The sequence below is a fragment of the Glycine soja genome, chromosome 10 (assembly GCF_004193775.1).
Source record: "Glycine soja cultivar W05 chromosome 10, ASM419377v2, whole genome shotgun sequence".
In the NCBI taxonomy this organism is placed as follows: Eukaryota; Viridiplantae; Streptophyta; class Magnoliopsida; order Fabales; family Fabaceae; genus Glycine; species Glycine soja.
In genome coordinates, this window is record NC_041011.1 from 49,953,100 (window position 1) to 49,970,991 (window position 17,892).

The 17,892-nt window shown below is 33.0% G+C and overlaps 3 protein-coding genes across 3 annotated transcripts; 1 reads left to right on the top strand and 2 right to left on the bottom strand.

Annotated features, from left to right (window-relative positions):
• Nucleotides 1-843: 843 nt before the first annotated feature.
• Nucleotides 844-6,515, top strand: LOC114370572 (vacuolar-sorting receptor 1-like). The gene is made up of 12 exons (XM_028327964.1): nt 844-1,548; nt 2,273-2,965; nt 3,072-3,160; nt 3,270-3,339; nt 3,413-3,496; nt 3,598-3,674; nt 3,767-3,848; nt 4,950-5,032; nt 5,139-5,205; nt 5,580-5,708; nt 5,795-5,907; nt 6,104-6,515. Exons 1-12 carry the CDS (start codon nt 1,239-1,241, stop codon nt 6,200-6,202), a joined length of 1,896 nt encoding a protein of 631 aa, XP_028183765.1. The 5' UTR covers nt 844-1,238; the 3' UTR covers nt 6,203-6,515.
• A 1,520-nt stretch (nt 6,516-8,035) lies between these two features.
• On the bottom strand, nt 8,036-9,830 carry LOC114370573 (transcription factor bHLH84-like). The gene is made up of 5 exons (XM_028327965.1): nt 9,200-9,830; nt 8,765-9,019; nt 8,579-8,644; nt 8,421-8,486; nt 8,036-8,307 (listed from the first exon to the last, which is right to left on the bottom strand). The coding sequence occupies exons 1-5, from the start codon at nt 9,770-9,772 to the stop codon at nt 8,209-8,211; spliced, it is 1,059 nt and encodes a 352-aa protein (XP_028183766.1). The 5' UTR covers nt 9,773-9,830; the 3' UTR covers nt 8,036-8,208.
• A 2,903-nt stretch (nt 9,831-12,733) lies between these two features.
• LOC114369602 (transcription factor bHLH84-like) lies at nt 12,734-14,801 on the bottom strand. Its single transcript, XM_028326833.1, has 5 exons — nt 14,112-14,801; nt 13,736-13,981; nt 13,326-13,391; nt 13,174-13,239; nt 12,734-13,051 (listed from the first exon to the last, which is right to left on the bottom strand). Exons 1-5 carry the CDS (start codon nt 14,703-14,705, stop codon nt 12,947-12,949), a joined length of 1,077 nt encoding a protein of 358 aa, XP_028182634.1. The 5' UTR covers nt 14,706-14,801; the 3' UTR covers nt 12,734-12,946.
• Between the last annotated feature and the right edge of the window lie 3,091 nt (nt 14,802-17,892).

Here is a 17,892-nt window from a genome sequence, read left to right on the forward strand (position 1 = left end):
TGTTTATAATAATTTATTGCATCATATTTAATCAAACTCACCTGGATTTCCTTGACTATAACACAATTTTCATTCACATGTAATTTTTTTTGCTTTTTTTCTTTTTCTTTTTCTCCCACTATTATTTTAATATTCCTGAACGGAACATGAGAGATCGTGTTTTAAAAAAAAAAACAGATAGGAGATCGTGAGTCATTGACACTCTCGATGAAGGGAAAGTGAAGTGGGTTAGGTGACCAAAATTTTCATATAGCAATTTATTTTATTTTTATAATAACATATCTTACTGTATAATATAAGAGTTTAATTATTCAGGGCACATGAAGCACATAATTTTAATTCCTGTGATTAATATAAATATTTATTTATTACAGATTTTAATTATAACATAACTTATATATTCAAAAAATATTTATTATAAATTATATCAAATAAATATTTATCATATGCATTGTACAAGCTAAAAAATACTAGTTAAAATAAAATAAGATATAATATGCATCTAGGTAAATAAAAATGTTTTTATGAATTGTTATATAGGACTTTTACCTTCTTTTTCATGTCATTCAAATTATATTTAAACTATTTTTTTTAAGGAAACCTATTTTTTATTATTAAAACTCATCTAATCATGATTAAATTTTTAATCTTATTCTTTAATGCTTTTGGCGTTGAGATACGGAGGTATCTATCCTGTACACGGTATGTTTTATTTTTTTGATTGGACGCTGTATACGGCACGTATGTAAGATTTAAGAAAACCTAACCCTCAAATTTTCTACCTCATCAACTATATATATGTATTCAATAATCTAGTAAGAAAATAAATAAGTTTAGGAGTGTACTATATGCTTAATGGTTAAGACTTAAGAAGAGTAGTTAGTTAGTAGTAATTTTGTTCTTGTCTTTGTCTCATTGGACTCAACAGAGAGAACGATCTTTGCGTTTCCGTGTCTCCAAGTCCTCTGTTTTACACTGCTGCGCGAGACTTCATTTTCTGAATATAAATACGCAACTCAATTACCCAACCCAACTTTCTTTTCTTTGACAAAAAAAATAAAAATCCCACTTCCTTTTTCTTCTTTTTTTGTTCTTTGTTTTTTGTTTGATAAGAAACTGCGAGAAGAAAGTAAAAGGTTCAATTTTTACCCTTTTTTCTTCCCAGAAGCGATCTCTGAAGCCGACCCATTTTGGAATTCGGAAAACCCAGTGCTGATCGCTCTCTGGGTGTTCCCAAAATGAAGCTTCGGAGATCTTCGCTGTGCGTCTTTCTAGGGTTTCTGGTGCTGTTCCTTTCGCCGCCGCCATCAATGGCGAAATTCGTGGTGGAGAAGAACAGCTTGACGGTGACATCGCCGGACGACATCAAGGGCACGCACGATAGCGCGATTGGGAACTTCGGGATACCCCAATACGGTGGCAGCATGGCCGGGAACGTGTTGTACCCAAAGGACAACAAAAAGGGTTGCAAGGAGTTCGATGAGTATGGCATTTCCTTCAAATCCAAACCCGGTGCTCTTCCCACTATCGTTTTGCTCGATCGAGGAAGTAAGATTCCCTTACCTTGATTTTTTACATGTCTGATTTGAAGGTTTCAGGTTCTGCTGCTGGTCTGATTTTAGGGTGTATTTTTTGTTTCTGTGGTTTTGCTTTGCTTGAGAAGTGTTTTTGGTTCATCGGTTGAATGTTTTGCTAGTTGGTTTGAGCTGAAGTTGTTCTCTTTTTGTCGGCTTAGGTGCACTGCCTTGATTTTTGGTTCATGGGGTTTTGCTATTGCTTGTTCTTGTCTTCTTGGAAAGAATAATTGTTGCCCCATTAGTTTTTTTGAATGAATTGATAGATAAAGACGGGTCTTAGGTTTTATTTCGGATGTGTTTGGATTCATGTTTGATCGTGCACAATTACTTAAAAAAGAGCAACTAACGTGATTTTAGGTAAATGTTCATGCATTTGGTTCTGTGTCATGGAATTGATTCTCGGTCTAGAATTGGTTGAGTTGAAACAACTCTAGGTAGCATTATACTGAGTTTTATGGCTAACCTGCTTGCAAAATAAAAACATTCAAACATTAATCACTTCACCTTAAAATCAATTTTAACCAAAATTAATCATTTCAAAATTAATTTTATGAACATTCATCCAAACGTACACAATTACCAATGAGTTCAAATTTGTGATTTGCTTTTACACAAGTGTCATGCTGTAAGTATGACCAAGTCTTGATATGTTGCTTGGGTGCATTCTAAGTGGTTTTTATGTGTTCCTTTTGCAGATTGCTTCTTTGCTTTGAAGGTATGGAATGCACAGAAGGCTGGAGCTTCTGCTGTTCTTGTTTCGGATGATATTGAGGAAAAGTTGATAACCATGGACACTCCTGAGGAGGATGGGTCATCTGCAAAATACATAGAGAACATAACAATACCATCTGCTCTCATTGAGAAAAGTTTTGGTGAAAAGTTGAAGGTTGCCATAAGTAATGGGGATATGGTCAACGTCAATCTTGATTGGAGAGAGGCTGTCCCCCACCCGGACGACCGTGTGGAGTATGAATTGTGGACCAACAGCAATGACGAGTGTGGAGTTAAATGTGATATGTTGATGGAATTTGTGAAAGATTTTAAGGGTGCGGCACAGATATTGGAGAAAGGTGGTTATACTCAATTTACACCCCATTATATAACTTGGTACTGTCCTCAGGCATTTACATTGAGCAAACAGTGCAAGTCCCAGTGCATAAATCATGGAAGATATTGTGCTCCGGATCCTGAGCAAGATTTCAGCACTGGTTATGATGGGAAAGATGTGGTTATTGAAAATTTAAGGCAGCTATGTGTCTTCAAGGTGGCAAATGAAACCAAAAAGCCTTGGGTGTGGTGGGACTATGTCACTGATTTTCAAATTAGATGCCCAATGAAGGAGAAAAAGTATAACAAGAAATGTGCTGATGCTGTCATTGAATCACTTGGCAAGTGAATCTATTATTTGCTTATCATGTTTTCCTTTAGTGGTTGAGGATGACTTCTCAATTATGATTATTCAGTATCTCAAATATGATTATTCAATATCTGCAGGCCTTGATATTAAAAAGATTGAAAGGTGCATGGGAGATCCAAATGCTGATTCTGAAAATCCTGTTTTGAAAGAAGAGCAAGATGCCCAAGTACTCCTTTATTTCATTAATTAGTTTTTTATTTTTATTTTATGTTAGCATTTAATTGGTTTCACATCAGATTGTTATATATAGATTTTTAACAAACTAATATTTGTAGGTTGGTAAGGGGTCACGAGGTGATGTTACCATATTGCCTACTCTAGTTGTCAATAATAGACAGTATCGAGGTTTGTACTGTATGCTTCTCTGATAGGTATTGATCTGGATTTCCAATTCTTAAGCATTCATTTTTTGTTACAGGAAAATTGGAGAAAGGTGCTGTTATGAAAGCTATCTGTGCTGGTTTTGAAGAAACTACCGAACCAGCTGTTTGTTTGAGCAGTGGTAAATGCTGACTTTCTTTTGGTTGTGGGGGGATCTATTTTTGTTTACTTGTTAGTTTTGAACCTGAATTGTTTTTTGGGTTGCAAATCTTCTCTCGGCAGATGTGGAGACAAATGAGTGTTTGGAGAATAATGGTGGTTGTTGGCAGGATAAAGTAGCTAACATCACCGCATGCAAGGTATTTGTACTTTAATGAAATAATAATCTAGCAAAAGAGCATTCCTGGTTCCAGTTTTCTGTATTTCTGATTATATGTGAATAATTTCTCAGGATACGTTCCGTGGGAGAGTATGTGAATGCCCCCTGGTGGATGGTGTGCAATTTAAAGGAGACGGATATACAACCTGTGCAGGTTTCATTTAAGCTATATAGAGTTTTGTTCATGTTATTTGTAATTGAGAAAAAAAGGATGAAATTAGAAGGATTCATATTTAACATTATGAACAGTAATCCATGATCATCTTGTGCATAAAAGTCACTGTCATAATTTCCTATTTTTATTTTGAAAATGTTACGCTTAAATGAAATTTACTGGTTCCTGGGTTAAATGTTTACTTATTGCCATCAGTTACGTGCATTGGGTAAAATGGTGTGGTGATAATTTAGTTTTAGTAGGGGTTATAAGGTTGGCTTGGTGGTGAGGGGGGAGAGATTGTGGGTTCGAATCCCCCACTAACAAAAAACTAACAATTACTTTTAAGCCTGTTTGAGTAAGCCCATCTATCAATTGTTGTCGGTTACTTTTTCCTATTTTTTTAATTTCTTTTAAACTGCTTTTTTTATCTTTTATGCCTGTTTGATTAAGCCCACCTTTTGCTCTCTTTTTCCTATTGTATTTGGAGGGGGAGGTCGTGGGTTCGAATCCCCCCATTAACAAAAAAAACAACAATTACTTTTAAGCTTGTTCAAATAAGCCCACCAATTAATTGTTGTCAGTTACTTTTTCCTATTTTTTTAAATTTCTTTTAAACTGTTTTTAATCTTTTTTTATCTTTTATGCCTGTTTGATTAAGCCCACCTTTCGCTCTCTTTTCCTATTCTATTTGTTTTTATCTTAATTTATTTTAATTTTTAAGTCATTTCAATTAAGTTCACCATTTTTCGCTTATGCTTTTCCTATTATAAGGGTTTTACATCACTGCCCCTAATAATGCTTCTTTCTTCCCACTTTAATTCCCCACTTTTTTGCCAAAATGTAATATGCCCCCCCCCCCCCCCCCCCAAATGAAGTTCCTTTTTTTTACGAGAACGTGAAGACTTTGTGTTCCCCTTTCTTCTTGGTTCTTCCCTATGAATATTGTTTTCTAGAGTTCACAATAGCGTCCATCCTGCTATCTGGTATAATTTTGTAGGGAGGTGGCTCCATGCCACTATAATATAGACTATAGAATAATTAAACTTTTTTTTTTATGTATTCATAGTTTTATTCAACTAGTCTCTTCTGGGTTTGCAGCTAGTGGACCTGGGCATTGCAAGATAAACAATGGAGGTTGTTGGCATGAAGCTAGGAATGGACATGCATATTCTGCTTGTTCGGTTAGTAATTACTAAGTTCTTGAATGTTGACACTTTACTCTGCATGGTTTGTAAATCTATAATAGAAACTAAATTGTGACATAAATTTTCCTTGCTTCATGGACAGGATGATGGAGGGGTTAAATGCAAGTGTCCTGCAGGCTTTAAAGGTGATGGTGTCAAAAATTGTGAAGGTGAGATATACTTATGGTGTCTTACATTATTATGTTTTCCCCAGATTGAATCCTGGATCCTGTTTTTAATTTTGTTGTACATGCACATACATACATACATAAACTTCTAGTGTAAAACATTTTGAACTAAATCGAGACCTGAGGATGATAAAAATTTCTCAAAAGAGGAAGACATATAGCTGTCTCAGTAGTGAAACTGGCTTTTATGCAAATTATCCCTGGAGAAACCATATTTTAACTTAATCTCACTGTTAAAGTAGTTGTGTACTTGTATTAATCCTTTGCCTTGGCATTGTTAATTGATGATACCTTTGAATCTTTTCATCATAACTAAAAGCAAAATATCTGAACTCTTTTTTGCCTCATCCTTTCAGACATTGACGAATGCAAAGAGAAGAAAGCTTGTCAGTGCCCTGAATGTAGCTGCAAGAATACTTGGGGAAGCTATGACTGCACTTGCAGTGGGGATCTTTTGTATATAAGGGACCACGACACTTGCATAAGTGAGTTATTAATGCACTTGATATTCTTTTACTTGCATGGCATTTGAATTGCTTGGTTTCATTTATTTCCTACTGGTATTCTGCAGGTAAAACTGCCAGTCAGGAGGGAAGATCAGCTTGGGCTGCTTTTTGGGTTATTTTAATTGGCTTAGTTGTGGCTGCTGCAGGGGCATACCTTGTGTACAAATATAGAATAAGGGTAAGCTTTATCACATTCTCAGTTTGGTGATGCTATTTGATATTTAGATGCCTTATTTTATTCAATTCTAAAATTATATAGCATTGTGGCATGCAATGAAATGATTAAATTTCGTATCATCTGAGACTTGTTAGAAACTCAAATATGAGAACATGACGTTTGCCATTTACCGGTATTTTTGTTGGTGTTTTTGCAGTCATATATGGATTCTGAAATCAGAGCCATCATGGCACAGTATATGCCCTTGGACAGCCAAGGAGAAATTGTAAATCACGTGAGCGAAGAAAGAGCGTAAAAGGAAATACTCTGTGAAGCCTGGGTGTGGCTTACCCTGTGTACCCCTTTGAGTTCAGATTCTGAGCATTTGAATTTGATAGACTGTATCATATGGACAATAAAAGGTTCAGAATTAGATAGTTATCCTACGTTTTTATTGGGGATGTAGCAAATAGTATACTTAATTTAGGCCAGACTTTTTTAAGTTACTTCATTTCACTAGATTCTAGGATTTCTGTTCATGTGACTTCTTGAGTTCCACACTTGTGATTGTAACCTTTCGTGTTTTTTCAGTACAGGCTTAAATTAAAATTGTTTTTTTCTTCCACTGATTGGCGGGGTGTTCTCCCTCAACCTCTCCCCTATCAATTTGTTTGTGGATTCTTTCTAATCAGGCATGGCACCCATATGCGCTTGTCATCATTTGATTTGAGTAAATGATAACAATAACGTAATTTTAGTTTTGTCATTTTATGTGGCAAGACTTCATGAAATTGCAATCCAATTATTATGAGAATGGTAATGAATTTAAGAATTAGTGATTTTATCTCTGATTTATACATGAACATAAGCCCTTGCTGAATTTAAAGGGAAAAATACTTTTTAGTAGGAGCGAACATATTTGTTCTTATTCTTTGACTCCAATTAATGATTATGAGGTCAAGCTGTAAGATGGAAATTATTTTCGTAGCATGTGGCATGCAATTTGTAGTATTCGGCTAGTCTTATAGTGCCCATAAACTACGAGTGGCTGACACCTTTCAATTTGCTAATGTTTTTCCTCCAAGTTTTGAACTCTATCAAAGATGAAGCGAAAAAATAACGCAAAAAACTACGTTAGATAGAATTTGCAACTTATGGGCATCTGAACAACATTATAAAAAGGAGTGCACCATTGTACTTTATTCACAACTAATTAACAGAATCATATACACCTCCAAACCTCAATGTATCGCCTTATGCGTTTGCTCGATCTGGCTAGCTCCTTATCATGGCTGGAAAACTCCAATCCTTAGTCTTCATTGTTATGATTCTCTCATACTCTTTTTGGCTGAACATCTAACATGGGATGGCACGGCCGCTTAACACTCTAGAAGGAAATATTAAAAAGTATAAAAATACTTAATCATGATTTATTAGATGTTAATGATATAATTTGAAAATTTATTTAATGCTTCTGGAAGGAATAAGTTATAAAAGGCAAATTAATAAGCCTAAAAATGAAAAAAGAAACAAATTATAGAGAAGTGTTGATACCAGACTCTTTTAGACATACTAAAGGAGTTATTCGATTAAAATTTTAAAAAATTATTTTGACATAAGTCTGGAAATTTTTTTAGAGATGTAATGATTTTTCAGTTTTTCTTAAAAGACTTTTTTATGATTAAAATTTTATAGTTTAAATTTTAATAGATTTATAATAAATATGATTTGAAAGTATTTTATGGATTAACAATATTTTAATAGATTCTATGAATTTTTTGAAAAATATTCAAATTTTAACAAATAAATGATAAGTTTTGGAAAATTCATAGAGTTTATCAAAATCTTGTAAATTGTACTTTCAAATAGGAAGTTCAGTTAAATTTAACGAAGAAATTTAATCTAACATAGTTTTTTTTTTTTTTTAAGTAAAATACATCTCATTGAAGTGGCTTCCAAACTTGGAAAAATAAGGAATCGTTTACTTTTATCTGGGACCATCCCTTAATTTTTCCAAACAACTTGCGGTGACAAATAGTCCACTTAGAAACTCAGTTAACTATCATTCTATTCTGGGTGAACGTCATTGCTCTAGAATCTAGATAACCCTAACACACTATCAAATCGGTGGAAGCAAACATAAATTATAAAAAAAAAAATCACGAGTAAACAGCCAATAAATGTCTCAGTTAAAAAATACACAAGGATCGCTTGATTAATTAATCTCATACTTCCTTACAATTAAATGCCAGTTAATACATAATAGAACAGAAACATCAGAAAAGGGCACCCTCAGCTCTCAAATTGCTGCTGCCAATATATTTATGGTTGTTTGGTTGGGGTAATATTGAGGTCTAGTCCAATGTTCATTCCGTTGTAAGCAATGGGAGAGTACATCCAGAGATCATCAGAGCTCAGAAGCTGTTAAATTGACATTACAATTTAGGGAAACACGAATGAGTCTCTCTATATTTCTTTAAGATTTGGATGCAAAGTAATGACTAAGGAGGATCCTCAAGTATTTGTTTTGTTACCTTAATTTGGAGCTGCAAAAACTTCACATATTGGACAGCTTCCTCAAGCATGGTGCTGATATCCACCTGCAATTCATGAGGGAGCAAAATTCAGCATCTTAACCACTTGTTTGACTTTGACAGTAGTTGGATATTGCTATTGAGAGAGCTACATATACCTTGGTTCCATTGGGGACAAGGTTTTGTAGGATTTTCAACCTTTCATTTATTCTTTCTCTTCTTCTCTGCATTGTACAAAAGGAAAAATCTCTTGAGATCTAATCCTTCCATACTTCACAGTACAAGGACAACAATACAAGATCATTTAATTATTAGCAAGGATTAGTACTTGGCAAAGGACATACCCTTGCATATACACTCTGTGGATCAGTAGCAGAACCTCTATTAGCTGTTGATTTTTTCCCCTTTAACTTAAGAGATGTAGAATCCTCCAGGCTCAAACTTGAAGATCCTCCTCCATTTAGCTCCTGAGAAGCACTGGAGTCATCATTCTCTGAGCAGCAACCCTGAAGATGAGGACTTCTACCCTCTTCAGAGTTACTTATAGAATCAGATTTTGGTTTCTTCACAGGTTTAACATTTTTCTTGCTCTTTCGCACCTATGAAATCAATAAATCATGATAAGAAGAACCACAAAATCAAACACATACCATAAATCCTGCAGGAAAAGGAAATGCTTATATAATTGTATAACTAATTAACTATATTACTATAGAACTAAGAAACAGAAGTAGTAAATGATTTATTAATAAAAAAAATATAATAACATGTTATTCTACCTGCATTGAGCACCTAGATCTTTTTCCTGACTTCTCCAGATTGGTGTTTATATCCTCTTCTGCTGCTTCAGAAACAAGTACTTCACATTCCTGGCGATCCTGCAATTTCTTGTCAGCAATAACCTCTAGACCTAACTCTTCATGGGTGTTTTCATTTAACTGTTGGCTGTCACTCCCTTGAACATTACATGGGCCTAAATTGGCAAAATCCGTGGACATGTAGCCAATGTTGGCCACTGGATCATTCAAAGTGTAACTATTACCACTTGTAGTAGGAAAAATATTGCTACTATCAGCAGTGGAGCTACTTCCTTGTGAAAAACATAAATAATTATTATTATTGTTATCACCATTTGCATGAAAATATGGACTTTCATTGATTCCTGTCACGCTCACTATAGTGGATTCATGGCCAGGCCATATTGCAGATGGAATTCCCAAATTGAAATTTCCACACAGGTTCTCAGGGAGTGAGCAGTTACCAAGCAACTGGCTCATAAAGTTAGCTTCCTCAGCTGTGTAGAATCCACTAAGAGAACTCCACTCTTCAGAAATTTGCTCAACAGGATCCATTTTTTTTCCTTCTTTGGTGTGGCTCTTCTTTTTCTATTGTTATTGTAGAAGAAGCCCCACTTGTAGAATGAGAACAGTGCTCTATTTATACCCAACAAGCAGAAACCATAAACCACTAAGGATTGACTTCATCCATATAAAAAATCTCAATTCATAATTGGCAATAATTAACATCTGACAAAGTCCTACACCCTTAAATCAATATGCAAAAATCCTTGATGGGACCACTTATAACTGAAGAGGTCCCAGTTCCAAGTGTTTTTGGTTTACATTAGAATATGAATATATATCATTATTAACCCCTATACAGATTTCCTAGACCAAAAAATTCCTCCCACAGATGAGAGAGAAGCATAATATTTAAGTATTTGTGAGTGAGAATTAGGAGATTTGGAAGGGTTTTATAAAGAGAATTACACCTGTTAAGACGTGGGGTTGGCCTTGAATATGATATTATATGAATTATTATGTCTTGGACAAAATAAAAATGACGTATGCTAGAAGGACGGCTTGAGAGTTGAGATCGTGGAGGTAAGTCTAGACATTCTAAAACTGTTTTCAAATCTAGACAGCATTATCTGCTAACTGTGTTTGTGTCCCCTCTAGAGCTGTTAAAAACCTACCACATTCCCTTCATGGTTTCAACTCAGTTTTCAGTTACAGATTTTGCATACATTACGTGGATGAATATAATGCGAGATTCTCCTAACCGAGTTTAGCATTTTATGTTAATGCTGAGTTGGGAATCTGGGATGTAATCCAGATGTGAAGTAGGCCAGAAAAAAATTGCAAAATTAAGCATTTATATATGAAGATTAGTTCTGGTTTCAGGGCAGTGTTCTATATTCTCAATTGTATTTTATGTTTATGGTATTGGAATATATGGACAACAATATATTCCTTCTCAGATTTCGATTAACGAGATTTGTTGTATTTTAGTATATCCTTTGTGAGTACGTGAGTGCCCGTTTGATTAGATGAGAGATTCTACCTGCCGTAAGATTCCTCTTAAACTCAAATTTAAGAATGTTCTGAATAAGATCAGTGATGCTACAAGCCTTAGCTAGGAATTACGGTGTTATTACCTCAATGGACTTTCAACATGAATTTAAGCCATGTGCTAGTACTTTTATTTTGTATTACATTGTTATATACTATCAGTTGAGCACAACCCCAAATACCTAATAATCTCGGTTTTTTTTTTTTTTTTTTTTTTGCGATTAGAGAGGATACACATGGTTATTGTCCATGAAGGTTGTGAATTTGTGATTTATCAGATGGTTAATTGTTGACAGGCAATCATGGCCATAAACAAGTAAATTCATTATGTTAGGTTAGGGAGACATTCATCAGAGTTGAATCTTGTTCTAGCTGTAACGATTTTCAAGATGACAGAGTACTCACAAATATGAAGATTAGAATATATGGAATGTATTACCGGTATCATTTCCAATCTTAAATCCTAGTCCTAGATGTGCATCATGGGTTTATTTTTTGTTAAAGCTCAATAAAACTTTGATTAGAGGGGGAGTATTTATTTTGACAGGAGAGGGGGAATATTAAAATATACGAAAAATATCCAATGATAATATTGGTGGTATCTTAAAGTAATTTACATATCTTAAATTACCTTTTAAGATTAATTTTCACGTATCTTATGTTTTAAGATTTTTTTTCTTATTTAATTATAATTATGATTTAGTATTAATATGAATATGAATAAATGTTAGAGTTTAACGTGGAATGTAATATAAAATATTTTATATCATCTAATTATACATCACTGTTAATATGACTTGATAATTTTAGTATACAGGTTTTGTTAGGAAAGCATAAAACTTACTTCAGTAATTTCAACGCCTAGAGAGTTAGTTTCATAATGTTTAACTATAGGAATACCTTGCTTTCGGAAATAAAAATGTATAGCATCTTCTTTCTCTAAAGATTAATACTTTCTCTTTTCTTAATAAAAAAAATTAGATGAACTAAATTTGAGAGATCACGATCTGGACCAACCTTTGTTGGTAATACTTTCTCTTTTTATTTTACAGCTAACACATCATATCATATATTAAGTTATTATTAATTTTAGATTCAATGTATATTCTCTCCTCAGTACCTAAATCTTTAGTAGAACTTGTTGGAACATGTTTGCATATAAGGTGTGGTCTCAAGACCTTCGACAGTTCATCATCATTCATAGCCCTTAAATGTATTTATTTAATTTAAATATATTTTTTGTTTTCATAATTTATTAAGTTTAATTATATTTTGTCTATAATTTTTTATTTTAATTTGGTCTCAGTAATTTATAGGAGAAAAATGTATTTAAATTTAATTATTTTTTAATGAATAAGATTAATAATATTGTTACATTCCAATAAAAAAAATGAATAGGGTAGCACGGATGGTACAAACATAACCAAACCATCATAACGACCTGTGTTTGCGTCTCCTATTAGTTGGTATAACATTTGATTAAATTTATTCATGGTGGCCAAGTTGTCCTGGAACCAGGTGATCAATAAATTATTTCTTTTAAAAGTTAAATAAGGGCTGGAGATATATACAGCATGTTTCAATAAATTAGTATTTTAGATAGCTCTATACATAATTATAAATAATTAAATATATACATCGTGCTCCGTACACCACTGAAAATAAATAAATAAATCATATACAAACAGAATTGTCACGATCCCCGTTGGCCGTTATTAAATAAAAAACGAAATAGAAAGTAGGCAAAATATAACAAATTCAAAAAAAAAATAATTACTTTTAGTTTTACCATGCCACGTGATCCAAATTTATACTCATCGTTAATATCCAGTTAACTCAAATTATAGATTTATCTAAACTTTCTCGGTAATTTTGCAGAAAATTTAAGTGAAAAGCATGTAATTAACTTATTAAAAGTCATTGATGTATGACATATATTGCGAAAAGAAGTAAAGGCTGAAATGTGCGGATATTCTACTCCTCCAAATTGTTTGCTTAAGGAATTACCAAGTTAACTCAAATTAATATCTCTTTTCTCGAAAGGGCTTGTTTGATTAATTAATCCCGACCATAGTTTGAAGGATTCAACCCCATTATACAAATGAGTTAACAAAAACATCATAAAGTGGCAATTTAAGTTAATGAAATATTATATCCTCTTCAATTGCTATGCTATCACATTGATATTCCTTTAGTTGGAGAAATACTGAGGTCTAGTCCAATGTTTATTCCATTGTAAGCAATTGGAGCATACATCCACAGATCGTCAGAGCTCAGAAGCTGTTTCATCCAAATAAAAAATGTCAGAAAACAAAATGAATTAATAATCACTATCTTTTGCAAAATGGAAAATATCTTTGCACTCAGCTAAATTTATAAGGGAAGGTTTTCCTAGTCGTTACCTTAATTTGGAGCTGTAAAAACTTAACGTATTGGACAGCTTCCTCAAGCATGGTGCTGATATCCACCTATAATTTACGAAGAAAGAGTTTGAGAATTTGAGCACCTTAACCAAGTTGTTAAGCAATAGTTCAATTGCCAGAGAGAGTGTTACCTTAGTTCCGTTGGGAACAAGATTTTGCAGTATTCTCAACCTTTCATTTATTCTTTCTCTTCTCTTCTGCACAACACAAGAGGAAAAACCCTTTAGGCATAATGGAAGATGTTTATTTATCTGAGGGCAAAGACTACATTGCTATTAAGGTTTTAAACTACGGTCACAATCATGATAGTAGTTTTATTACAATCTTTCATATTGTGAAAATTTGTGGACAAATAGAACTGATATTTTGTAAAGGCTTTTACAGTAGTGAAAAACACTAAAACCTTGACCTTGCAGCCGAAATCATGGTGGTGGACCATATTTTAAAACCTTATTATTATTATTTATTAACACAGTGATCATACATGTGCAGTTGTCATTGTGATTTTATTGAAGAAAGGCCTTTCAAGAGGGTGACATACTCTTGCATAGAGGCTCTGTGGATCAGTGGCAGCACCGGTAGTTGCTCTTGATTTTCTATGCAAATTGGGAGGTGCAGGATCTTTTGATGCCCCTCCATTTGGCTCCAGATAAGCATTAGAGTCACTCTGTGAAAAACAGCTATTCCTTTGGGCTTGGAGGCTCAAGCTTCTATCATCTTCATCGTTGCTCACTGAAGCAGATTTTGAATTTTTCCCTGATTTAGCACTCCTCAATGTTTTTGAAACCTACATGATCAGAATCAAACAAAAGTAAACAACTAAACAACATAACTCAAACATTCTGAAGAAAAAATAAATAGAAATACACATAATGATAGCACTAGCTAGCAGAATTTTTAACTTTGTTTCATTCTACCTCTATTGAACTCTTTAGTCTTTTTGCTAGGTTCTCCAGGTTTCTGCTTCTATCCACTTCTACAGGTTCAGAAACCATCATTTCATACTCCCTCTTAGCCTGCAAATTATTGTCAGCAATAGCCAACTTCCATGGGTCTAGACTTGACTCTTCATCAGTGTTTTCATTTATCTGTTGGCTTGAGTTGTCATCACATTGAAAACTATGGGGACTAAATTTGGCATCTCCAAGGCACAAAACCATGGACACAGAATCAAAGTTTGCTTCTGGATCACAGGAGTAGGCTCCACTACTTGTAATGGAAAAGATATTATTACCACTATTATCAGTACTGGAGCTACTCCCTTGTGAGAAACACAAAAAATTAGTATCTGTAACGTTTGGAGGAAGGTATGAGTTGCTATTAGTGTCTGTCATGGCCACTATTGTGGACTCATCATGCCCAGGCCAAAAGCCAAGAGTGGTATTTCCACAGTGCTTTTCTGTGACTAAAGTGTTGCAACCAAACAACTGAGCCATGAAGTCAGCTTCTTCAGTTGTGTGAAATCCACAAAGAGAACCCCATTCTTCAGAAATCAATTGAACAGGTTCCATTTTTTTGTTCTTTCTTTTAAAACCCGAGAAGAAAGGGTTCTCTTGTTTTAGGGTGATATAGTAGTATGCAAGTAACTGAACATAAGAAACTTGGTTTGTTTCAATGTTCTAATGATTGGAAAAGAGGGAGCATTACTAGTATATTTATACTCAACAACCTAACTACCGAAGGTAATGCCAAAAAGGGATTGGATTCATGTATGGAAAAAGATCCCATTCATCAATGGAAAGAATTAAGCGCTGACAAAGTACTAATACCCTGAAATTAATTTGCAGTAGTCCTTGATGGGGCCAGTTATAACTTAGAACTCATGAACTTGATTTCTATTAAAATAATAATAATAATCCTTGAATGGGGCTTATAATTCCCCTCAGATTAGAAAGAAATACAATGATCAAGTATTGCTGCTGAAAGAGACACTAGTGTGGGACTTGGTACATTATTAGAGACAAATAAAGAGAATGAAAAAAATGTCAATTTTGAGACTTTGAGGCTGGCCATGAATATGATATTAATATAAAAAGCATTATTTGTGTTAGACAGAACAAACGAAAATGACATTGACATGAAAAATTGAAGGAATTGAGCTCTAGGCGTGATGGTGTCTCATATCTGTCAGACATTCTAAATACCTAATTTAATTGGAATCGGACAGTGACTGTATTGTCCTGCCAACTTGATTCATGTACCCTCCGAAGCAGTCTAAAACGCATTGAGTTCCCTTGACTCATGACTCTATTTTGTTAATATTTGGAACCTATATTTAACTAACATGTTGTGTGTTGAGGCCATTTTATTGGTTTGTCTCAAAGCATTGTTATTTAAATTTTTCCCAATAATTTTGATAATAAGTCTGTATATAAAAGTTATATTTGATAAAAATAGTTGATAAGTTAACTAAAATTAAGTTGAAAAGGCATACACTAATTTTTAATTAAAAGATGTTTAGTTATTTTTTTTAATTAAACGTGTTTACTAAAATTATAATTTCAACCAATTATTAAATTAAAAAATAACATAGAAAGACATGTTTATATAATTTTATATGTTTTTTTAGACAAAATATTTTTAGGTAATTACAATTTTAAATATTATTATGAAAAGACACATTTCCTTTCTCTCTTTTTGTTTCACATTTTTGTGATGGTAAACCTTGTACTTAAATTATATTCTTCCTGTCAAATCTTTTACCAATTTTGTACAGTTGAACACACATTTTCTATTGAACCAAACCTAGAAAGCCAATAGAAAACGAGTAGTGTAACGTACAAAGCAATGGTGATAACTTTGACAAAAAAATAATGAATATAATTTGAGTAAAAGGTTTGATCAAAGAAATATGGAATAAAAGAGGGAGGGGGGGGGGGGGGGGGGGTGGGTGGGTTGCCTTAGCAGAATAAATTGAATTTTTATTTTACAGGATTAAACAAGAGGTAGACATGTAATTGTTATTGTAGTTTCCTTTTGATATACGAGATGTACTATAATGAAATGTAGTTGTTCAGGGTATATTCTATATTTGATGATAACTATGTATTTATAATTTTCATACTGGATTGTATTGTATATTAAGGAAGAATAAATTATCTATTGTGATCACAATCAATTTAGAAAATAAGCTTTATATATTGACTTTGTCTATAGAATTGATGTAAAAAGTAATCAACTTTTTATATTTGTTGTTTTACATTCACACACAAAAATAATCTTTTTTGACTAAACACACAAAAAAGAATCTAAATGTCAAAAATAATTATCCAAGACGTAAAATTAGAGAAGCATTTGGGTTTAGGTTTGTTGTATTGTAATGACGATAAGCTTTTTTGGGACTACACATGTGCTTACATTTTAAGTGGCCAACAATGTAACAATAGGGGAGAAGCTCCAATTATAAGAAAGTAAGGATGTAAAATAAATTGAGAGAAAATCAATTTATACACTTAATTTTTATACAAGCTTTTTAATTTAACTTCTCAAAAAGTTAAGCTGGATAAGTTAATTTTAGTTTATTTTGTCCTTTTTTCTCCTTATAAATACTTATGAAGAAGTTTATTTAAAATAAATAAATCATTTATTTTATTTTTGAAAAAATGGTGCAAAAGAAAGGGAGGATATACATAGTACTTGGAAAGTAGTTGTGTCGCTATCCCACCAATCACCATTGTCCCTGGCGTTTTCTACGCGTAAGTATCTTGCTCTTAGTTCATGCATAGGATAGCAGGAATTGTGACATTGTCCCAAACACATGATACGGACAAATTATTATGGGCCTCATGTAGGAAGTAATACTATATTCAACCCAAAATAAATTGAAAAATATTATAAACATGATCATCTAACATTTGGCACCAGACTTGTGCCAATGAATTCTAAATTATATATCTAAATAAAAATAATACATTTTGATTTCAACAAAATAAAATAATTCGTAATTTTTAACGCAAGTTCGTAACATTTTTTACTTTACAAAATCGGCAACAAAAAAAAATGCACACTACATCTTGCGATTCACAGCTATCACCTACAAATATATGTAATTTTATTGTATACATACTTTGTCTTTATAAATTCTTCATAAGCGAATGATCAAAAATAAAAATCTTCATAAGCAACGAGATGATTACATAATAAATTATGACTTTTACGAGAATTTGTCAAAGTTTGTAAACGTAAATTCTATATAGATATTATTACTGCTATATATCCCAATAAAATAGCTGTCCATTTTTCCTATTTAATTTTTAAAGTATGATAAATTGATAAAATTATCATTATGTGTTTAAAAAAGATATTATGCTGCACATTAAAATAATAAAATCTAAACTAAACCCAAATTATCTAGCAAGAATTGGATGCAATGGCAACTGGCAAGTTGACTTCTCAAAAGGGTGCAAAAGTTTGGGCTCGGTAAAAGGGTCTAATTATATTGTTTCTTACTCGAATGAATTATTAGTTTCCCACTCGAGTTAGATACCTTAAAAAAACTACACTTATGTTCATAATTATTTATAATTAAAAAAAAGTTTAATATTCTTTATTTATTTATTCATACTGTTAACAAAAATCGAAATTGCAAAATTTTTGCTAATAAATCTGTAGATTAGGTAGTAGCTAGCAGGGGAATCTTCAAAGCTAATTGATGAAAATCGAAGATGCTAATTAAGAAAAGGGAATCTAATATCACAC